Genomic DNA, 22574 nt, shown 5'->3' with positions numbered 1-22574 from the left:
AGTGCCTTTCTGGTAAAAAGTGTGTTAAGTAAAGCCTGGTGACACCAGTGCTGTTCCTCTATGTACATTCAGAACACTATTATAAATTCAACTTAAAATTCAGTTTATACCTAAGTAGTTAAACACATTACTAAAATGTATATAATAGTCCACAATTTAAAACAAAAGGAGAAATGTTGTTTAGATTTAATTGCCACCAAGATGCCTTTAGATTACTCTAACTCAATGTGAAATAGTAAGAAACAGTAACTATATGGTATTTATGTACATTCAAGTGGAACTGAAATATTTTTTTTTCTATGTTTTGCCTTTTTTCTTTTTTTATGGAAAATCAGTGAATGGAGGAAGAAAATGGCATTCAAAAAGGATAACTCTACGAAATTAGATGAATGTTGAGAAAATTAGGGTCACTTGGCTTAGATTAATGTTTTCATTAATCTTAGGGAGCTAACAAAAATATTCACAGAATTTCCTACAAAGAGAATCTGCGCTCTTCACACAGTTTCACAGCAAATTTTCAGTTTATACAGCAGAAAGTTCTCTTCTTGTCTCCAAGTTAGGGGTGAAGAGGGGTTATTGAGCTTGTATCAAGCTTTCTTATCATTTACTGAATATATTTAAGACAGAAGTACTTCTAGCTTAAATGATGATAATAAGTTGCATTTGCAAGTTTCTAGGAAATTGTGTCTTCAGCACTCCTGATGAATGCTCACATTTTCCTAAATAGCAACTTATAACTTCTCTAAAAGTTAGACTATACAATTAACTTCAAAGTCTTTGGTGCAATGTAAGCAACCCAATCACCACATAAATATACTTACGGGATAGGAGAGTGTATGGAGGATTCAGCAGCATTATTTTAACAAGAATTTAACACTATTCTAGAGTGTACATTTGCTTACCCACCTATTCACTTATGATTCTGGGGGGGGGAAACAAAATATTCATGCCTTACTTTCACCTATTCATACCTAGCTTCACTCAAATAATTTCTGAGGTACAAGAATTTTCCAAGGAATGTGATGTGAGTTTTGCAGTTTGTGGTTTTAACATATCCATTTTCTATAGTTCTAATCATATGTGACTTGGCTTTAAAAGAAAAGGTGAAAGTCTGTTATTGTGTAGTTTAGACAATAATTTCTGATCTACAAAAGGGTATTTGATATGTAGTAATTGACCATGGATATGGATGAACACAAAAATAAACTTTCTATGCTGTTCTTTATCTCACATAGGTGTGTGTCTGACTGTATGTATAGGGAAAGTGTTATGCAAAGGGACAGAAGATCTCGATGACTCAAGGATGGATATTTTTTCCATATAAAGAAAGCAATATAATGCATTTTTAAAAGCTACTGACTTCCAAAATATATTTATATTCATCCTATTATGTAATGATACAGAGAGAGTTTTAAATTTCTCAGTATATTTTAGCCTTCATAGATCATGCCATCTCAACCATAGGGAACTTCACAGACTAATAAAATAAAACAAGTCTTCTTACTCCTGCAATCTCACCGCAGAAGCCCAAAATCATTAATAGGGCATAAAAGCCCTCCTATAGTGAGCATTGTATTTTCCTACGATAATTTAACACCTGCTTCTCAAATTCTGGAGCATTTCCCAGGACTTAGCATATATGGAATTTCTTCAGTTCCCTGCAGTGCTGATAATAGAGATGGGGAACTGTAAAAATGTCTTTTTTAAATCTGGTGTTCTTTAGTGAACGTGTTAGGGGACATTCATCATTTTTAAGGGGCTTTCTTTTAATGCTGTCATGGGAATGTGTTTGATTTACTCTCCTTCCCACCACTGTTCCTGCAACAGGGGGGATTATTTCCATGGACTGGAATGGCATTCTGAGATTTATCATGTGTGCTTTAGTAGTACCAAGTGTGGGTGTGGGAATAACTGGAAATGATAAAAGAAGAGCCTCTTTCAGGTAAAAATGTAGTAATTAAAGCAAAGGTTTTACATAAATCAATTGGAGAGTCTTGTTTTTTTCAATGGGCTTATAACCTTCATGTTTCCACACCTTGTGTCTCAAGCACATAAGACAGCTTCAACAAGAGCAACCAGAAAAACATAATGAGCAAAAAATGGCTCATTCATCTACTTTAGACACATAAAAATACATCTGTGACACTTCTCTGTTCAAGGACCTGAGACAACTTTAGAAAGCATCGTGATATGCAGCTAACCTATATTAACAGTTTATCTAAACTAAAAGAGCATTTCCTCTGTCAAATATTACACTGTAAATGTGAAACACAAATAGGGTATGGAATCAGGAAACTAAATTAATTCATTCATTTATTTAAACCCAAATTCTTCTAGGCTGCCATTTTCTTCTTTCCTATTCCTGAATAGTCACCAAAGTCAAAGGTGGTTCTACTGGGAAAAGATGAAAGTACTGTGATACCACAGTACTGTGATATCACAGTACTGTGATACTGTGAAAGGCAAGAAATTATCCCATAATTTAGGAACAGCACATTCAGCTAAGTATGTATTTATTAAAACCTTATTTGAAGTTACTGATGAATTAACCTAAAGCTGAAAGGAAACACTGAAACTATTTTAAAAAAAGAATTTCCTATGAGAAAATCACTGCAAAAGCATGTTCACAATTGACTTGACCTGCCACTTGATTGTCCATTCACATTCTCCTCTAAAGGGAAAAGGTTGCACACATGATCGTGGGATTAGAAAGCATTGTACATGCAAAGTGAGAAATATGCATATGTCTTTGAAATAACTATAACATCATGCCTGCAGAATGCACAGAAGCAAGTGAAAATATGTAAACATGTTGGTGTCAGGATCACACTGTTACAGCAGATCTGCCTGCCATATCAAAAAATGGCAAGGCAACACCTGCAGCACAGCTAGCAGCAGAAACATATTAGATTGACTAGGGACAGCAGCATTAGAAGAAATTACATTCCTGAAATACTCATTAAAACAAGAGTACATCTATTCAACTTGAGTATATCCACTAATATTTTGATTGTAATTCCCATGCATAGTGGGACTAAAGAAAAAGTATAAGAAGAAAACATCACCAGCCCATTTCGGGGGAAAAAACCACACCTCTATTATGCTAAATAGATGGACATTTTGATTTTATACTGGGAACTGGGAGGAGGGTGCAATTGTGCTTTCATTCTGCACTGTAAGAGCAAAGTTTTGCCTTAGTATACCACATAGCTTTCTGATAAAATCTGCAGCTGCCTTCTCTGCTGAATGAAAAGGTTTCTCCGGACTTCCTAAGACTGAGCCCCTAGCCACTACCACTATAAAATTCCCTAGCATTTCAAATCTATTTCCAGCCTCTGCTGTAGCCACACTGGAAAAAGTGGTGAGCAGTAAACTATGAGAACACTGACACAAGCATGGGAGGAAATGTTCAGAGATAATCCCAGAGGGTCTCATAACATTTGGAAAATTACCCATGATCTTCCATGGAGTAAAATCAGGCTTCATACTCACCTGGACTCTGGAGCAGTCTATTTATCTCTGATCTATTAAATCAAAATTGATTGTTACTATTGCCTGCACTGCAGCATTTCTGTAAAAATCCCTTCCCACCCCTCATAAACTGAGCCGAAACAGTCTGGTAGTTTATCTGCTAGGCACATGAATACACCTCTGAGAGGAACAAAGGGTTTGGTTCCTGTAAAGATAGAATAGTTCTCCTATTCTCACTGCAGCTTCTCCTCAATAATACTGAATACAAATAGAAAAAGTGAAAGTAGAGTAACTCAGCAATATTCTGAGCCAAACTTAATGCCATGTATTGTGACACAACTGACCAAAAAATACTTGTTGAGCATTCAGTGTAACCCCTTTTTCACTGACATCAGTGAAAGGGAGAAAGCTACAAACTGATATTGTGGAGAAAGCAACCAAGGTACACTTTCAAAAAAGCCTGGGCTATGGACACGCAAAAGTATGTCAACAGGAATACACTGATGAACAAAAATACTGCCCTTGCCATGTACCTTCTAAAGATGTGATCCAGTTACAAACAATAGTTATACTAACACGAAGGTCCATTTTTCTCAAGTTTAAAGCTTCTGAATATTTGATATATCATTTTTCACAATTAACTGTCATTCTATAGTGACTTTTGAGATTGGACCAAAAAGCCTAGTGTGAAGAGTACTCTTTCTGCTGAAGTTCACCAACAGAAAATATGCATGGAATGTTCTGCAAACCATTTGCACAAAATAGACCTTAAAATTGGAATTAACATTTTACAATCTTTGTTGAAACTTTCTCAGGGTTCCCTTCTTTCCTCCATCTATTTATTTAGAACATTAATATTGTGCCTGAATGATTGAAGGAAATCAGACCAGGGTCCTAATACACTTTTTTTTTCTTCAGATTCATTTACATAAGAGGATTAGCTTTTTTAAGCTAATTCTTCTGCTGTCTGACAGAGGATGGTGTTGCAGTATGAACAGAAAAGTAATACCTAAGCCTCAAGTATTTTTAGAGCTATTTCTGTGCAATTCTGTCAGCCTCAAGGAAGGTGAACAGTAATTCTGGCAACTGTTCACACACTGAGGATTTATACTATCAGTGTCAATGAAATAGGGCCAGAAGCAAATTCCTAAAAGCAGTGAACCTGTTAATTATCCTGGTGAAAGACAAAAGGCATTGCACATGGCAATAAGCTTGTTTTGCCAATTAATTTCTATAAATAGTGATTTTATTTTTTTTTTTAATGCTTTGGGATCTGCTGTGGGAGTTCTTTCACTGGGTTATGTTATAAACCAGGGCATTCCAACTCCATGTTTTTTGGGGCATGGAGATTTATTTTATACTCTATATATTTAAAATATCAAAAAGGCAAAGCTCTCTGAAACTTAAAACATATAAATATCATACAAATATGAACTGCAGAAAACCCCTTCAATAGCTGTAGTACAAATAAAGTAGGTGGATAATAGAGTCACAGGGATGCCTAGGGTGGCAGTGACCACAGAAATCATGCAGGACTAACTTAAAGGATAGGCCAGCTTTCTCAGAGCCTCATCTAGTTCTGTTTTGCAAAGCACTTAGGAAAGGGCATCCACAGCATCTGCGAGCACCTGTTTCTGGGCTGAACCACTCTTCCAGTGATCATTTTTTCCTGAAATCTATCAGATGCCACAGATAAACACCTGGCCAGCCAAATAAGTCTTACCTGGGCACCGAGGAGTTTTGTGGGCCACAGCAGTACCGCTGATAGGACGGCCATTGGGAGTGACACACCAGCAGTATCCAGTGTAACTATGGCATTGAACCTGTCACAAACAACATGAACCACAGGCAGTTTGTCAGACACCTCTGTGATCCCTCAGCATTCATGACATGTGAGTACAAAAGACAAGTCCAGAAAAATGTTGGACAAAACATAAAACAACAACCTAGAATGACAACATAATGGACATAATCTCAGTATTACATATGGTTCATCAGCAAAAAGCAGAGTTTATCTCAAAGTGTCGTGGCTCCTTCAGAATCCAATAGAAAATTGAAATATGTGGTTGTTTATGCCCTTTTTCAGAAGAGCATGGTGCAGGTGTTATGAAAACCTCACAATAAAGTTTCTCAAGGGACACATAAACTGGTCCTGAAGCAAGCAATCTCAAGTGTTTTTCTACACTGAGAACATATTGTTCCTCCCTCTGAAGGAGCAGGCCATAGTGATTTTGCCAACATTATTCATATCCCAAGCTGTCAGAAAGGAAACTCTTAGAATTTCTCCTCACAATCAATTTCATTCTATTTCCTGAGGATCAGTATCACTTCCTTCACCATGCTTAAAATGAGAAGACTGTCTTCTTCACAATTCCACAATACAAATGCAGTACAGAGGTGGCAGAAGGTGATCTTGATTGGAATATATAGCACAGAGTAAGATTCTAACTTAGTCCCTTCTGAATTCCATGATCTAACCTAAGTAAACCAGCCTCAGACCATATGCTTGTGCAGAAATTCAGCTGAGAATGGGGAAGAATCATGTATGATTCATGCTTTAGGACTAAAATATGGACTGTGGTCACAAGATTTATAATTCCAGTCAGGAAGAGTTCAGAAATTCCAAGCATTTTACCATCTGATGAGCATTCAGGGGGCTACAAATATGACTCAGCTGCCTCAGACTAGAAGAACAGGGAGTGTATCACACAAACAATGATAATATTTGGCTCTTTTGCTGTCCAACTCTTAAAGAAAAAGCAAGGACTTAGCACAAAACATGAATTTTCCTTCATTTTTCTAACATCAGTGTTAGCACAAAATATATTTAATTTTGAAATTACATTTCCTTTTGTTATATTTGTTATCTTTTCTTCATCCTCTGCAAACATATATTCTGACTTCCTGGCCACACAAGACACTGAATGAAATATTTTCAACCTGACTGTATGTGCCGTCATCATTGCATTCTGGGATAAACACTTGTTGAAACTCTTTGCGAGCCTGCTCCTGGGTGTACTTCCTCTCAGCCACACATCTGGAAACATCTAGAGGAAGAAAGAAGAGAAGTCAGTTGGATGACAAAGTATGAAGAAAAGATAGATGATAACCTAAATTAACAAAATGGAAGAAGGCTCTGAGACTCAGGTAAAGAGAATCAGAATTATAATCCATTAAAATGCACAATCACTTTGCATCCTTTTTAAGAAAATAAAACAATGGAAAACAGTAATTTCTGGCCATTAATCTGGAAATGGGAGATGAGATGGAGAGATGTCTAGAAAGATGACCTTCCTGCTCCATCTGCTGCCAAAGGGCAGAGGCCCGAAGAGGTCTTCTCCTATCAATTTAACACAGGAATAGCTGCCACATTGTGTTCCACAATGCTGGTAGCAGCACCAGCCTTCTAGCGCTGATTTACCCTTCTCACAGAACCATGAAAGTTCATGTTGGTAAAATGCCAAAAATACAATTTGTTTGACTTGTTTCAGTGAAAAAATAATGTTTCAGTCTTAACAACCATAACTGCACTATGCTGTTTCAGAAGGGATAATCACAGAGATGCAATGTTCCCTAAAATGGACAGAAAAGTCCAACCATCTAGGTTTGTGAGAAAAATAATGAGAAACTGAATTAACTTATACTCTGGTACTTTAATATTTATTTTTTTCATTAAGGGAAAATTACAGTCAATATACAGTGCAGCTCAAGTAAAGTCTGTTAATATATGCACTGTCAAAGATTTTGGCAGGAAAAAAAAAAAAAGAAAGATTTTGAGCAAGTTTTGGTGTCATAAGCGTACTTCTGAATATGGTTTGGTTATACAGTACTTAATAACATGTGGTTTTAATGTATCTAGCATTTTAACTGAAAATAAATCACTCCTTTGTTGGACCTCTGTCCTCATTTTTCTAGAATGACATGTGGTTTAAATGTCTAAAAGGAAAAGTCATATAAATTCTGTCACATAAGGTCTCTGGTATAGTACCAGCTGGGTTGTAAATTATCTCCGATATTTGAATGATCATAAAACACGTGACAAGGAGAAAAGTTCTCCGACACTGTCCACCACTTGTTCCTCAACAGCGTGAGGAGGAGGCCTAAGGGTCTCTTATTTGTGGACAAATCAATATGCTTTGAAATCTACAATGTCCAAATTTAGTGCAAAATGTAACTTATGTTGGAAAGCTTATTTTTTAAAATATATAACCATGAAAACATTTTAAAGCTCTTGGGTATTACTGCCCTTCAATATTAAAAAAACCAAACACACAAACAAAAAACTAAACCAAAACAAAAAAAAAAACCAAAACCAAACATGAGAAAGATCTCTTATTGAGTTAAGCATCTGAAACTCCATAGAGTTGGATTTATTTATTTGTTTATTTTTATTTCACCAAGTTATTACCACAGGGGACTAATCATGACACAGAGATGTGGTCCAAACCAGATAGAAGAAATGTAGTAAGGTGGGCAATAAAAAAATAAGACATATAAAAACATGGAAGGATGTTGACTTGCTGGAACGTGTCCAAAGAAGGGCAACAAAGTTGGTGAGGGGTCTGGAGCACAAGCCCTATGAGGAGAGGCTGAGGGAGCTGGGGTTGCTTGGCCTGGAGAAGAGGAGGCTCAGGGGAGACTCTATTGCTGTCTACACCTGAAGGGAGGTTGTAGACAGGTGGGGGCTGGTCTCTTCTCCCAGGCAACCAGCACCAGAACAAGAGGACACAGTCTCAAGCTGCACCAGGGGAAGCTCAGACTGGATGTTAGGAGGAAATTCTACACAGAGAGTGATTGCCCATTGGAATGGGCTGCCCAGGCAGGTGGTGGAGTCACCATCAATGGAGGTGTTTAGGAGGTGTTGGATGATAGGTTGGATGCAATGATCTTGAAGGTCTCTTCCAACCTGGTCTATTCTATTCTATTCTATTTTATTCTTCCTTAGACTAGTAATGAACATTACATTATTGATTTGGTGGAGCTAGACGCCTTCCAAATAAAACATCACTGAAGTCAACAGAAGTTATGGTATTTTTTAATAGTAATTGTGCAAGATTATACCATCTGAACACCTGACCCTGTCTCCTGGTTGCAATACCTTCTAAATATACTTAATAATTTTAAACAATTTTTCAAAAGAAGAATTCAAGAGATCTAAGTGCTAGACATTTATGTAAGTGAAAAAGAATGAGAAAATTAATTCTCAAATGGAAGAAAGGCAGAAACATGAGCTCACATCAAAGTATCAGGTAAGAGGTGGATGTATGGAAAACTTGAAGCTCCTAACATGCAGAAGTCAGTAATGGGTGAAATCCTAACTCACAGGGAAATAAACCCTCCACGTGGCCAATGCTCAGGCTGGCTCAGCAAAGCCAAATCTGGGACTCACTGTGCAAAGTCCTGTGAATGCACCCCTGCAGAAGTGTAGCTAGAAGCATGCACCTTGCAGAAGTGTAGCTAAGGAAGATGACTCACATGAACCTCAAATTAACAGGGATGAGTCTAGGCAAAAGTGACTGGGAATAGGGATGTTTATAGGAATATTGCCATCTAAAAGGGTATCAGTGACGTTTCTCTACATACAGAGTCAAGAACAACAAAAACTCAGATCAGGATGCAGCTTAATTATTTTGAAATGAAGGCTGAGAATGAAATGTGAAGCGACTTGCATGATACCTTTATACTGATTAATCAGCCCGCAGCATTGCTTTTGATCATCATGGACCCTGACCAAAGTAGGATAAACTCTTTTGGTGTGACAGACATCACATTGGTGACAAATGAGTTGACATCAGAGGAGACTCCAAGTCTACAAGGTGTTGGAAGGATGAAAAGCACTGTGTAACACTGTGCACTTGCATCACTACCACAAGTCAGCTTCACTGTTGTTATATTGGATCTATAGGTCTAAAAAAAAAAAAATAGCAAGTTTTGTTGTTTTGTGGGTTGGTTTGTTGTTGGTTTTTATCTTCTCATCTTCAGGCAAGTGGAGTTTTACATCCACAAGTTTGCTGGGAAAAAAAATCTCCATGTATAGAAACTGATCATTAAGATGCATGAGTTTACATTAAATTTAAAAAAAAAAAAAAAAAAAAAAAAAAAAAAAATGGGTATAGGAATGGACAAAAATACACAGAATTGAGAAGATTACAGAATTGTAGCTGTTTGAGCAGGTCTTTCAGAATTACCATAGTGACAAATCTGGCTTCCAAAGGAGATTAGTGCGCAGAAGACACAGCTGAAACGTAATGCCATCTGACTTCAGACCTAAGTTTCTACATGCAACAGGGAAGGCTTTGGCTTGTGAAGTGAAGTGGTGCCAGTACACTGCTGCAGGACCCAAAGTCAGATTCTGTCATGCATGATGTCTGGGAGCACAGGATTTCCTGAGGTAGCCCTGAAGTCAGTAGGAAATCGCAGTATCCAAGGAAAATCAGGAAACAGAATTGCCCTCACAAATAGTACAGGACTGATTTGGAACTAATCTCATTTTATGCCTTATTTCCAACACTACAGCACATACAACACTGAGCTTTGAAAAAAAAATAATCCATCAACTTCAACTCTGATGGCTAATCCTTGAATAATATATCACATAGAAAGAAGTTTATTACTGCAAAGTATACATTTCTCTTTAAAACAATGACACAAACTCATTAAGGGTGTAAACATCATCTTTAAAGTGACATTTGATACAGCTGAATTTGCAGTAACTTTGGGGCTCCACAGGGAGATCTAACCCAGCTTCTCTCATGGAAAAGTAAACAGCTTGACAAAAGAATAGATAAATCTCCTACAAAGATCTTGATTTAGTTCACCCAGTAATTCTTTGTTTACTCTATTTTTAGTAAAAATACAGGTACCTTTCCCAGTCCCAATACAACAAGCAGACTTTGCTTGCTTTCAAAGAGATGCTGGCTTGTTATGTATTTATGCACATACTACATTTCATGATCTATTTAGCTGTTTTATTACAGATGGAATATCCTGCTGAACAGATCAGAAACATTTGTCACTTTGTTAAAACTACTTATAAAGTGGTTTCCTCAGGCACCTAGCTGTTCTTACACTAAGGATCCAACTCTTTTAAAGCCACATAGATGTGAACAAGCAGATCTAGCAAAGATATATATAACCCAAATACCTCCCACTGTTTCCCTTACTGCACCTCCATTATATTGGACCATCTATACATACTTGACCTTAAATCTATAAATTTACAGTGCAACAAGATGTTTAAAGTTAGCCATCTACCTAAGCACTTTTCTGAATAATAATTCAGAAAATGAACCAGATTTTTTTCCTCCTTCTGTATTTCATTTGCACAGCTATATGCTTTTGCTAACTGGCAGGGATATAAGTCAAATGGTTTTAATTTGAAGTAATTTAGCACAAAAATGTTTTGTTTAGAGCACAAAACACCATTTACTTTATATGGCATAAACTACTTACAACATGAACATTTTCTATGATATTTGACCTCAGTCAAGGTGTAGTCCAAAGAACTGATCATATCTACCAATAAAGCATATAAGTAGCTGGAACCTGTAGTGATAGGAAACATATCATGCTCAAAGTTTCAGTTTCAGAGCTGTAGAGATTAGAAATCTCTTGGGTTGAAAAGGTTGTCAGCACAGACATTTAGCCTGACACTGCCATAAAGACTTGCTGCTTTGTGACAAGAGTTGAATGACCTTTTCACTATTTGTTTGTATTGCCACATTCTGGGTTCAAGCAAAACAGAAGAGTGATCTTAGCCTAAACTCTCCTCTTTTGACACCTAGCAGAAGGAGGTAGTGTGGGATTTCTTTCCTGGCTTTTTTCCTTTCTTTTCTTTTTCTTTTTCTTTTTTTCTTTCTTCTCCTTCCCTTCCCTTCCCTTCCCTTCCCTTCCCTTCCCTTCCCTTCCCTTCCCTTCCCTTCCCTTCCCTTCCCTTCCCTTCCCTTCCCTTCCCTTCCCTTCCCTTCCCTTCCCTTCCCTTCCCTTCCCTTCCCTTCCCTTCCCTTCCCTTCCCTTCCCTTTCCTTTCCTTTTCTCTTTCCTTTTCTCTTTCCTTTTCTCTTTTCTTTTCTCTTTTCTTTTCTTTTCTTTTCTTTTCTTTTTTCTTTTCTTTTCTTTTTTCTTTTCTTTTCTTTTCTTTTCTTTTCTTTTCTTTTCTTTTCTTTTCTTTTCTTTTCTTTTCTTTTCTTTTCTTTTCTTTTCTTTTCTTTTTTCTTTTCTTTTCTTTTCTTTTCTTTTCTTTTCTTTTCTTTTCTTTTCTTTTCTTTTCTTTTTTCTTTTCTTTTCTTTTTTCCTTTTCTCCTCCCCTCCCCTCTCTTCTCCTCTCCTCCCCTCCCCTCTCCTCCCCTCCCCTCTCTTCTCCTCTCCTCCCCTCCCCTCTCCTCCCCTCCCCTCTCCTCTCCTCCCCTCCCCTCTCCTCCCCTCTCCTCCCCTCCCGTCCCCTCCTCTCCTCTCCTCTCCTCTCCTCTCCTCTCCTCTCCTCTCCTCTCCTCTCCGAACCTCTCCTCTCCTCTCCTCTCCGAACCTCTCCTCTCCTCTCCGAACCTCTCCTCTCTTCTCCGAACCTCTCCTCTCCGAACCTCTCCTCCCTTCCCCTTCCCCTTCCCCTTCCCCTTCCCCTTCCCCTTCCCCTTCCCCTTCCCCTTCCCCTTCCCCTTCCCCTTCCCCTTCCCCTTCCCCTTCCCCTTCCCCTTCCCCTTCCCCTTTCTTTTCTCTTTCCTTTTTACATTTTTTAAAATATTTTGCAACCATCCAGCAAATTAGGTAGCTTAGCTCTAAGATAAAATAAGGAATGCTGTGCTGGATTCCTTATTGGCACAATAATATTTCTCTCACTTTTCTAAGAGTCATATTTGGAGAGATACAGATGGACTAGAAATGAATCAAGCATTTTAAAGAAAACATAAAGCTATAGCATTCTGATTTTCTACACACCAAAGGCCAGACTCAGCTTTTTGAGCAGAACAGAGCTTTGACAAGCAGTTTGGAGAAGTCTAATATGGCAAATTTAGAATGCTTGCACTGAAAATCTGGAAATGCTTGCAGCTACCTGTGGTTCCTACTCTTCGGTGCAGTATTATTGTTTTAGCACAAGTAGTTTCTGCTTTACTTGTTAAAAATTGTAGTAGTGAATACTTAATTCCAAAAAAAAAGGCAAGTTTTTTTGTGATTAAAAATGTTGTTATACATTTTTAATCTGTACAGTCTGGCTTTGGCAAATTCTGCTTGGAGAAATATTATCAAGAAAAATTGAGTATTTTGAAAAGAGATAAATTCAACCTCCAGCAAATTGTGAGTGCCATTTCAGTTTTACTTGTCCTATATTCAGTGTACCACTAAACACACTTAAAAGAGAAAAACATGTTCCATAATAAATATTCCAAACATACTTATGACTTTCATTAAACACCTATTATAAAGCATAATCAGAAGCTGCTTTCAGATAATGCATGTAACATTATAACTTCTGTATGTAGATATTTTTTGTTCAGTAAGATATTGAATATTTTGTCTCCCAAGTTAACACTTTTACTCCAGTGGCTAAATACATAACAGTTGGAAACATAAGTGAAAGCTCAAAAATGAAATGAGGTTGAGGCTGAACCTACTCACTTTGTCTGTCAGAACGAAATATCTCAGAACCATATTCTGTCTCCTATATGCATCCCACAGGACTGTTTGCCAGGCAGCAGGTATACTGGTGACTGTTTGCCAGGCAGCAGGTATACTGGTCAAGTCAATGTCTATGCTCATATGCTGACCTAAGGGATGTACTTAGCCACTGCCACCACAAGTAAAGCTAACACTTGGCTCACAGACAAACCAGAGCTTGACTCAAGTCTCTGTGGGAAGAATGTACACTCAGAAACCATATGCAACATTTACAACTCAGTTCTTTAGCTAAGAGGCAACATTAGCATTTCCCCAAAGGATGCTTAGATTCATGAGTTATGGGATGGTGACTAATTTAGGAACTGTAAACAATTACTGCCCAGTGATGTCTGTCTTTCTCTTCAGTTATGGAAAATCATATCAGTATGTTCATCCAAGGACAGGAATGTACCTTAACATGTAACATCTCAAATCATTCAATCATGTCATCAATTCATTCATTAACTCATTCTGCTAGCAATTCAAATGAATGAAACTTCACTATTGGTGAAAGCTTCATTTTAATGAAACAAATGCTGGGTATTTCCCTCTTTAAGGAAAGTAAATAGCAAGTAGTAAAATACTTCTTTATGGGAAATTCCTCTCACATTTTCATGTGCTTTAGTTCTTTGGGTTATTTTATGTGAATGGTGATAATGAAGACAGTACCTTTTGTTACGTCTGTGATAGCCCATAAAAGAACGACATTTTTAAACAATCAAGCTCTTTAAGATACCATAAATGAATTAAGCTAAACATGAGCTACCTAAGATTTCCAATGGAGAAAGGGGATCAACATAGTTGTGAAATAACAATAAGCCTACCTTGAGTGATGGGGCTACCCCTGGTGCACTCATGAAGCAGCAAGGCCTGGCTGGTGCTACCCCTGCAATTACTGAACACATACTCTGAATGCCAGCCAGATTAATTGCCAAGTCACTCACAACTTAAGTATCACTCTGTGTAAAGTTCCTTCTATTGCCAAGTATAGACCACTCAGAGATGTGTCCCAAGTCTAGTTTAATGTTTACCTGTGAAGCCAGATTGCTGCTGACAAGTAAATAGAACAGTTCCATTTTACAGAGACCAACAATTATATCAAACCTCCATCCATTATATTCTCATTTTAGCGAAGTATTGGTAGAGAAGCCAAGAAGCCCAAGCACTTCAGCTAAGGTATTTCAAGAACTCTAGGTTAGGGAAGAGGTGTGTTGACATGACTGTACATGTGAAACTGTTTTTCCATTGAACCAGTGTTAGAATATCAAACATTATCACTGAGCCAGTTTAATACATTCAGCATATAAGTCTCCAATAAACCAATTACGCATCTACTACATTCACTTAAGAAAAAAACAACAACAAAAAAAAGGAAACTGAGAAAGGAAAGACATATTCTTAGTGTTATTGAAGGAATAAGAAGGGGAAATGAAGGTATTTTTGAGTGCATTATCATTCAGTGCTTCCAGACTGCCTTCCTGTCTGACATCCAGAGCTGTCTAGTCCTATTCTCAACAGCTGTAGTTGGGGGAACAAGGCTGAGTATGGCTGAGTAACGGACTCATGCCTGTATTAGTTATAGGAGCAGATTTACCCTGGAATGTATCATGACAGTCCTCTAAGAGCAGCTAAGATAGGTTTGCAGGTTGAAAGCCCTAAAGCCCTGTGAAAGAGGTGGCTCCATGTATTCTGTCTTCTGAGAACAACCCATGGTACAACAAGCCCCATGAGCCATGTACATAACAGTCCTTGTGAAAGTGTTAGCTGGTCTGCGCTCAGGGAGCACTCTACCAGCTTAGCAGTGTAGGCAGATATACTGTGAACTGGCTCTGGTTAATTAATTACTGTAGACACAGCCTCTGTGTCTTTCTGACCGGTTTAAAAGCAATAATATTGCTTTTCCACTTCTTGTATGTTTTGTTTCCTTGGCTGTGCTGTGCCAGATGTACTATGAAGCATTTGTGCGTCCATGTAGTGGATCCCCGTCACAGGTGATATTTTAACAGTCCCCCTAACACAAATAATATTTCTCAGCTGTCAACATACATTTTTTTATTAGATTCATAATCTTGTTGCACAGTAAGCGTCTGTGTCAAGCAAGTGGCAAATCTCCAGAATTTCACAGTTTATATTTTCCTTGGAAAAGTATCCAAAAATATAGATGTTCATCTACAGTGTGCTCAGATTATTTGAGACTCTTGGAAATGCAAAAGCAGGCTGTAAGTTTTATGGGATTGTAACTTCTTAGACAATTTCCAAGTTTAGCAATGGATTCCAGCAGTGTCTGGAAGTAGACTGGGGGAAAAAAAAAGGCTTTGTAATGTCTTCATAAAAAGCCACTATCAGAAGTCTGTTTTGATACTATTTTGTCAGAGTTTAGTTGGTTTTCAGAATTTAGGGGAAGGTTCAGAGTTCATTCATATTCATATTTATTTAAGCTGTTTTAATCTCTGTTGCAGCCATCAGAAACTAGAAGAAGGAGAGTGCAAGAGAAAGAAAAATCATTTAAATTCCTCCACTTTTTTTGTCATTTAGTTTTAAGATCCAGGATCTAAAAATGGGATTCTTTTCAATGATAAAGAATTAACTGCACTGAACACTGTGGCTATGAACAATACTTGAATTAAAACAGAAAAGCAAGCATATATAAAGCAAACTCTCCTTTTGCAATTTCATTATTTAAGTGATCAAAAACAAATACATAAGGCAAATGTTGAGGATAGGTCACGAGAAGAAAAGATACTCAAATTAAATTTGGCTTTCTCAGGAAAAAAGGCAAAGAGAATGCAGCCATGAGCCCAGCAGTCACCAAAACTCCCTTATCCTGTAAATAGAAATCACAGTTATGAATATGTAAATAAGAAAGTACTCAAACTGTGATGTCCACCTTCCTAGTGAATAGGCTGAACTGAACAAAAAGCATATTTTCAACTAATAAAAGTGGTACCTGAAAATATTTAATTTTCAGATAAGATTTTTGTGATATGAAGAGATTTTCACCCAAGAAGAAAACCGGAGAAGACAGATACTGCCTTTTCTGATCAATGATGGATGAATATCAAACACAGATTTGACACTGTGAATTCTATATCAAGAATCACCTCTTTTCTGCCTTCATAATGTCCACATGCAAATATGTTTGTTTCTATACCTTTGTCCTGCAGTAGCAACCTCAAAACTTGCTTCAAAATCAATTGTGGTGGTTTTAGGCTATGCCTTTAAAATTCAGCTGCATATTTCGAGCAGAAAAATATAAATAAATCACTATTGGGTGTAAAAAGGAAAACAAAATATTATTCTAAACAAATTCATTGGATGTATGTCTGGGATAAGAGGAACTGCACCATAACAATTCTTCATATTTCCCTTTTCGCATTTTTTTTCTCTTCTCTTCTGATCTTGACTGTTTTGCTTTGCTCGGGAGAGAGATAACATGCTTCTGGCTGGCCTCGCAGAAGTCTAACCCACTGCTTTCTCTCACCTCCTTTCTCTCTCTGGGACAGGAGGGCTTGGGGGGGGTGGGCAGTGGAACAACTTCCCAGATCTCTTGACCAGGGGGTGTTTTGTGTTGTTTGCTAATTGCAAATATCTGTATAATATTGTAAATACTGTATATTTTGTACATATGCATAACATTCCATTGTAGAGTGTAGTTTTTGATTGTAAATAGAAGCTTCATTTGCTTCTAACTCTGTTGGTCTGGCTAAAAGTGAATGCTGGGGAGAAACTTCAACCTACCACACCGATGTTTTAATGGAGATGAACACTTCCAAAAGGATTTGCTTTCATTCCAACACAGAGCAAAAGCAAATTCTGAAACCTTTCAGATAGTCCTGAAATGGAACCATTATTTTTTGGTTAGCCCTACTGAAACAACCTTCTGCTCTTTGGTCAAGCATCACCTACAACAACAAGTTTCACCTCTCAAAAGCAACTGGCTCAAAAGAAGTCTTAATCTGGGAATGAACCTAGCTCTTTCAGAAGAATGTTTGATGGGACTATCAAAAGTAAAAAGAAGATAAAACTTAAACTGCAGCTAGGCCAACAAATCATCTTTTTCTGCTCTAAAACTTATTCTTATAGCTTTAAATATTTTTGACAACTGCATCCATGGGTAGGAAAAAAATAAATTGGCCACTTCTGACTTGAATACTACTTAGTAGTTAAAAGAGCACTGGTCTCAATGATATTGACCAAGTGTATTATTTTAAAATCATGCATTTATTGCCAATCAAAGGGGAAAAAATATAAACATTAGAGTGATGTTTTCATTTATTTAACTGAAGGATTAAAAGCATCTGATTGATGAGTGTGTGATGTATACTTGCTATTATCAATACTTAGCTTCCTAATGTGTCTACTACCAAGTCTACAATTGCACTGACACTCTTCATTCATAACACTATTCATTAATAAATACCAAGTGAGCACTTCTGCAAGCTGCAGGAGCTGACTGCAGAAAAATTTGCCAGCATCGCTGAGGACATCTCCAACAGGCCAACTCGATTAATCTTTACAGATGAATCTTGCAGAAGATATTGTCAATATGGTAACAGAAAAAAGAGAGAGAGAGAAAGATAGAAAGAGAAAAAGAGAGAAAGAGAGAGAGAAAGAGAGAGAGAAAGAAAGAAAGAAAGAAAGAGAGAAAGAAAGAGAGAAAGAAAGAAAGAGAAATAAATAAAGAAAGGAAGGATGAAAGGAAGAAAGAAATAGAGAAAAAGAGAAAGAAACTCACAACTATTTTACACAAAAATGTATAATGCTCCAGTTTATAAAGGGCACACTAAATCTCTCTGTTGTTCACAAGTGTAACAAAAGCTTTGGCTCAGGTAGCTTCATTATTCTGTCCTTGTTCACAAAAGTAAATAGATCCATCAGCTAATACAATGGCTTATAATGAAAGAGCTGAAGAATGAGTATATTGTTTCATCTAGGCAGAAGATGAGATAGAATGTCTCTTTGAAGCAGTCTTGATGCTTCAGAGGTTTTCTGGAGAGAGATGATGCGGAAAATTGCCTCAAAGAGATTGAATTGGTGTGGTCCCAGGGGTTTTCTCTGTTCCCCTCACCCCTCTCTTTTGGACAGAGAGCAAGGGAAAGTAAATCTTTACAGCCACTGCTATTCTTACATTTAGAAGGAAGAGCTGTTTGGAGTCAACTTACACTTCAGCAAGGAGCTGTGCTCTCTAGCACTAGACAACTAAAAGTGAAAAGATTTAACTGAATACTTTATACTTATTGGAACTGAAGTACTAGGGTTGCATGTGGCACAGTTTCTCTAAACAGGGATCAGAAGTAAAACAGGGGATGGTGTAGGCAAGATAGGCTTCTGAGGGCTCAAAATATTACATTTTTCTTTTTTTGTCCCCTCTTCTTTTTTTGTCACTCAATAAATGGTTGCAGTTAGGAAGCACAAGACTGAATTTGACCACCTCTGACTCAAAATAGCAAACTCTAGTAGACAAGAGACAGTAAGAGATAACATTTTTTAGAATTTGTGACAGTTTCAGGCTATGCCTTTACAAGTCCACCAGCGAATGATATGGTCCTTCAGAACAAGGACCTGACCTTACAATTTCCTTAATAGTGACTTCCTGTAGTGTAAATGGGTGAAGAGTAATATTTTTGCATATGATAATAGATAAGTGTTATCTTTATGTAGCATATTATTATAGGATTAACAAAAAGGATTTCAGGCTACTTGCTTTTAGGAAACTCTTCATGTATATCACTCCTAGTTTTCAACACACAGACCCTTAAGTCTATTATTTTTCATTAAAGTCAAGATTTGTTTACCTTTGCAGTTCCCCCGGTAGGCAATTTCCAACTGAGGGTCTTTGCATTTTGCTCGTTGAAATTCACAGCGTGATAGAAAAGTTCTTCCATCAGATGCACAGAGTGATTTCTGTGGGGAACCTGCACAGTCCAGGCTGCATTCTCTGTCTTTGTCTTGGTCAACTCTCAAAAACTAGAAAAAAAAAAAAAAAAAAATTAATGCTGTAGGTATTCTATTCCCTTGTGGAAACTGTTTTATGATCCCCTTCCCCAGGGAAGATATACAAATATTACCCAAAAATGAAAAGAAAACTCTCTCTTTCCAGCCTATTCAAATACGAGCTGTTTCATCGTATCTGGGGTTATTCAGCTGCTGTTTTGTAACGGTAGTGATTACAATATTTCCGTAAAATACACTAAATCCACCATCACAATCAGGAAATCTCTGAATCTCCCTCAAGCATTATGAAGCTGAAAACAGTGGCTTGGACTCTTTAGAGCAAAAACGGTGATGGCAGAAATGTTCTTCACAGCAAATTTGAGATGGCAATGGAGACTATTTTATTAGCTATGCATTAACTAGTCTACAATAAAATGCTGAAAAGTCTGTTCTAAGATCCAAATAAGATTTTTAATATCAAAACTCATCTAAAATTATAACCATAACTCCAATGGCCTCAGCACAAAAGGTCAGAAGAGAAAATGAGCAAGGAGATTCTGGTGAAGCACCTCATGAAACACAACAAATAATTTATTCTTGCAACACTCATATTCAAAAACTAAACACTCCTCAAAAAACCCTGACATTTTAGATATATTTAACAGAAATATTTGTATTTCTGCATATGCTTGCCCATAAAAATACAGGCCAAGCTTGCAGTTTTTCCATTGAGACCATTTTTATAACACAAATTACAGAGTTCTATACTTGAGTCATAACAATCCCATGCAACAGTAGAGGCTTGGGGAAGAGTGGTTGGAAAGTCGCCCCACAGAAAAGGACCTGGGGATATTGGTTGCTAGATGACAGAACATAAGTCAATAGTGTTCCCAGGTGGCCAAGAACACCAACAGCATCCTGGCATCTATCAGCAATAATGTGGCCAGTGGGACTAGGAAACTGATTATCCCCTTGTAATCTGTACTGATGTGGACACATCCCAAATGCTGTGTTCAGTTTTGGGCCCCTCACCACACGGACATTGAGGTGCTGGAGTGTGCCCAGAGAAGGGCAACAGAATTGAAGCAAGTCTTATGAGAAATGTCCAAGGGAACTGGGGTTGTTTAGAGAAAAGGAGGCTGATGGGAGGCCTGTCTACAGACTGCCTACAGATACCTGAAAGGAGGGAGGTTGGTTTTGGTCTCTTTTTCCAAGTACAAATGATAGGATGAGAGGAAACAGACTCAAGTTGCACCAAGAGAGGTTTAGATCAGATATTAGGAATTATTTCTTCACTGAAAGGGTTATGAATCATTGGAACAGGCTGCCTAGGGAAGTGGTTGAGTCACCATCTCTGGAGGAATTTAAAAGACTTGTAGATGTGGTGCTTAGGGACATAATTTAGTGGTAGACTTGGAACTGTGAGGTTTACAGTCTGAATCAATGATCTTCAAGGTCTTTTCCAACCTAAATGATTCTAGGAGTCTCAGTTGTGATTCCAAAGTATCCTGCTATGGGAGAGCAGAAAGATGAAAATCTGAGCCAGGCTATGTGCTGTATGTAAACCTGTTTTGAACCAGATAAAATTATTAAATTTGTTATCAATCAATAAAAACTTCTGAGTGCTGTTTTTGAGCATGGTCTGAGCCCCTGCACGTGCTGGCCATGACTACAAACCCTCGTAAGTATCCATGCCCCGGTATCGGATGCCCATGGACCATGGTGTCTGGGAGCTGTCCCTGCACCAGTGTGGGTCACTTGTGGGCTACAGCATTTTTTTATGGACTGGGACAGGGTACTTCACATCTTCTTCTCACATTGAAAACCCCTGCAAGACCCCTGCTACTCAAATGCTGACAATTATGTCCATTGCATCACACATTCTCTCAGAAATTCAATCACCTCCAGAAGTCAGTCAGTAGGCTGACAGAAGTAATTTAGGTTGCTTCCATTCTGAATTTCAATAGAGCCTTCCCTTTCTAGTTGTGGCATGAAGTTACATAGAACCTGGTCTAATTGTTCAGCCCTCCAGCTCCAATACTGCAGGAAAAGCTCATGTATACAGCATTGTCCTTGGCACAGTGGAAAGCAGGAACTGCTCACCGTGAAACATGTTGACAAAAACTAACTGGTTCTGATGCTGCTGCATGCCATCCAAAATCAGTCTAACCCAAAAATATTATTTTCTCTTCTGAGATTCTGAAAAGAAAGTACTAGTGAGAAGATTAACTCATTAAGTCCTCAAATGATTTTCTTTATCCTTCTGGTGTCTCTGAATAAGCTCAAAATTAAGCAAGGCATACAGTTACTGAAAGATAGTCCTCCTAAGCATTAGAAGACATTTGAGAAAAGGTCACCACTCAAACAAAGCACTGGTTTCTTTGTTGCTACTTCATAATCATAAACCTCAGGTACAGAAGATTTTGAACTTCAGATTCGAAACTGAGGCTGCTAGGAGGAAAATTGCAAGAAAAAGAAGAGTAGTGTCTGAGCAGCAAAGAGTTGTACAAGCTAAAAAGATGTCAGGAAACATTTGCTATGTATACATACCCTGCATTTTATTACACACACCGAAAAAGAGTGTATAAAAAGAGTCATAAATCTCCATAATCTTCATACTTAAACTGTGGTCTATTTGCATTTCCTATCCCTTAATGTGAGGAAATAGAGACGTGCTTCTGGAAAGTATGTCTGAAAATGGAGACCCAATCTTAAAGGTGCCACTTTAAAATAATAAGTCATATAGTTGAATTTTGACCAGATTTTTTATATTTTAATGGCATGGCAACATAAAAATGAAAGAATCCTTTTCCTGACATTTTAAAATAAATTTTCATCTTAAACAATAATTAGCTTCAGAAGCGAATTGCTCACAAATTACACACAAACCCCAAACCTTTCTTCTTGGACTTTAGCTATATAGGTCTACAGTGGAAATGTTCCTTTTTTCCTCATTTCAGTATTATTTTACAGATCCTTCTGTAATTAATAATTAGCTGAGCTGTGAGTGGGAAGGGATAAAAAATTAAATCATCTCCCTTTACCTGCAAAATGAGCAACAATGAAGAAAGGCTGCTGTGATTCTAATCAATCTCCAAATTATGCTGTCTCCAGGGCCTGCTTGGGTGTCCTGATGAGCTTCAGTGCAAGGTGTTGTCATATAGATGTTCGAATCATCCCAAGCATACCCAGGTAAGGTATTCTGAGCCCCCTTTTTTTCCTGGGAGGCACCTGCAGGACTCTGGCCACAGGCACAGGTAGAATTTCTTAAAAGGGCTTTTCTAGGAAAAATGGACTGCATGGGGCCTCTGACATAAAAACTGGATCCAACCCCCTACTCTGCCTCACAATTCACTTTTGGATTTGGTTCTAGCAAGTCTAGTGGTCTCTCTCTTCCTCTTCTGTCGAGTAAGGATCCGAGGGAAACCTTTTCACATGTATAAGCACCATCCCCTGTTGAGCAGAGAACTGTTTTTCAGAAGCTCAGAAAGGTCCTGCGACCCACAGAAACTCATGCAG

At 37.8% G+C, this 22574-nt stretch overlaps 1 protein-coding gene across 4 annotated transcripts in view; it reads right to left on the bottom strand.

The window, feature by feature from the left end:
- Positions 1-22574, bottom strand: part of SMOC2 (SPARC related modular calcium binding 2) — a 134220-nt gene that overhangs the window by 69056 nt on the left and 42590 nt on the right. For all 4 annotated transcript variants that reach the window (XM_054162805.1, XM_054162806.1, XM_054162807.1 and 1 more), the window contains exons 2-4: positions 18917-19088; positions 6412-6518; positions 5195-5294 (exon numbers count right to left, since the gene is read on the bottom strand). In XM_054162805.1, coding sequence (XP_054018780.1) covers positions 5195-5294; positions 6412-6518; positions 18917-19088 — 379 coding nt within the window. The remainder of the gene's footprint in view (positions 1-5194; positions 5295-6411; positions 6519-18916; positions 19089-22574) is intronic.

This window comes from Dryobates pubescens, chromosome 6 (genome assembly GCF_014839835.1).
Source record: "Dryobates pubescens isolate bDryPub1 chromosome 6, bDryPub1.pri, whole genome shotgun sequence".
Lineage (NCBI taxonomy): Eukaryota > Metazoa > Chordata > Aves > Piciformes > Picidae > Dryobates > Dryobates pubescens.
The sequence above is the reverse complement of the archived record's forward strand: the minus strand, read 5'-3'. Positions and strand labels throughout refer to the sequence as shown.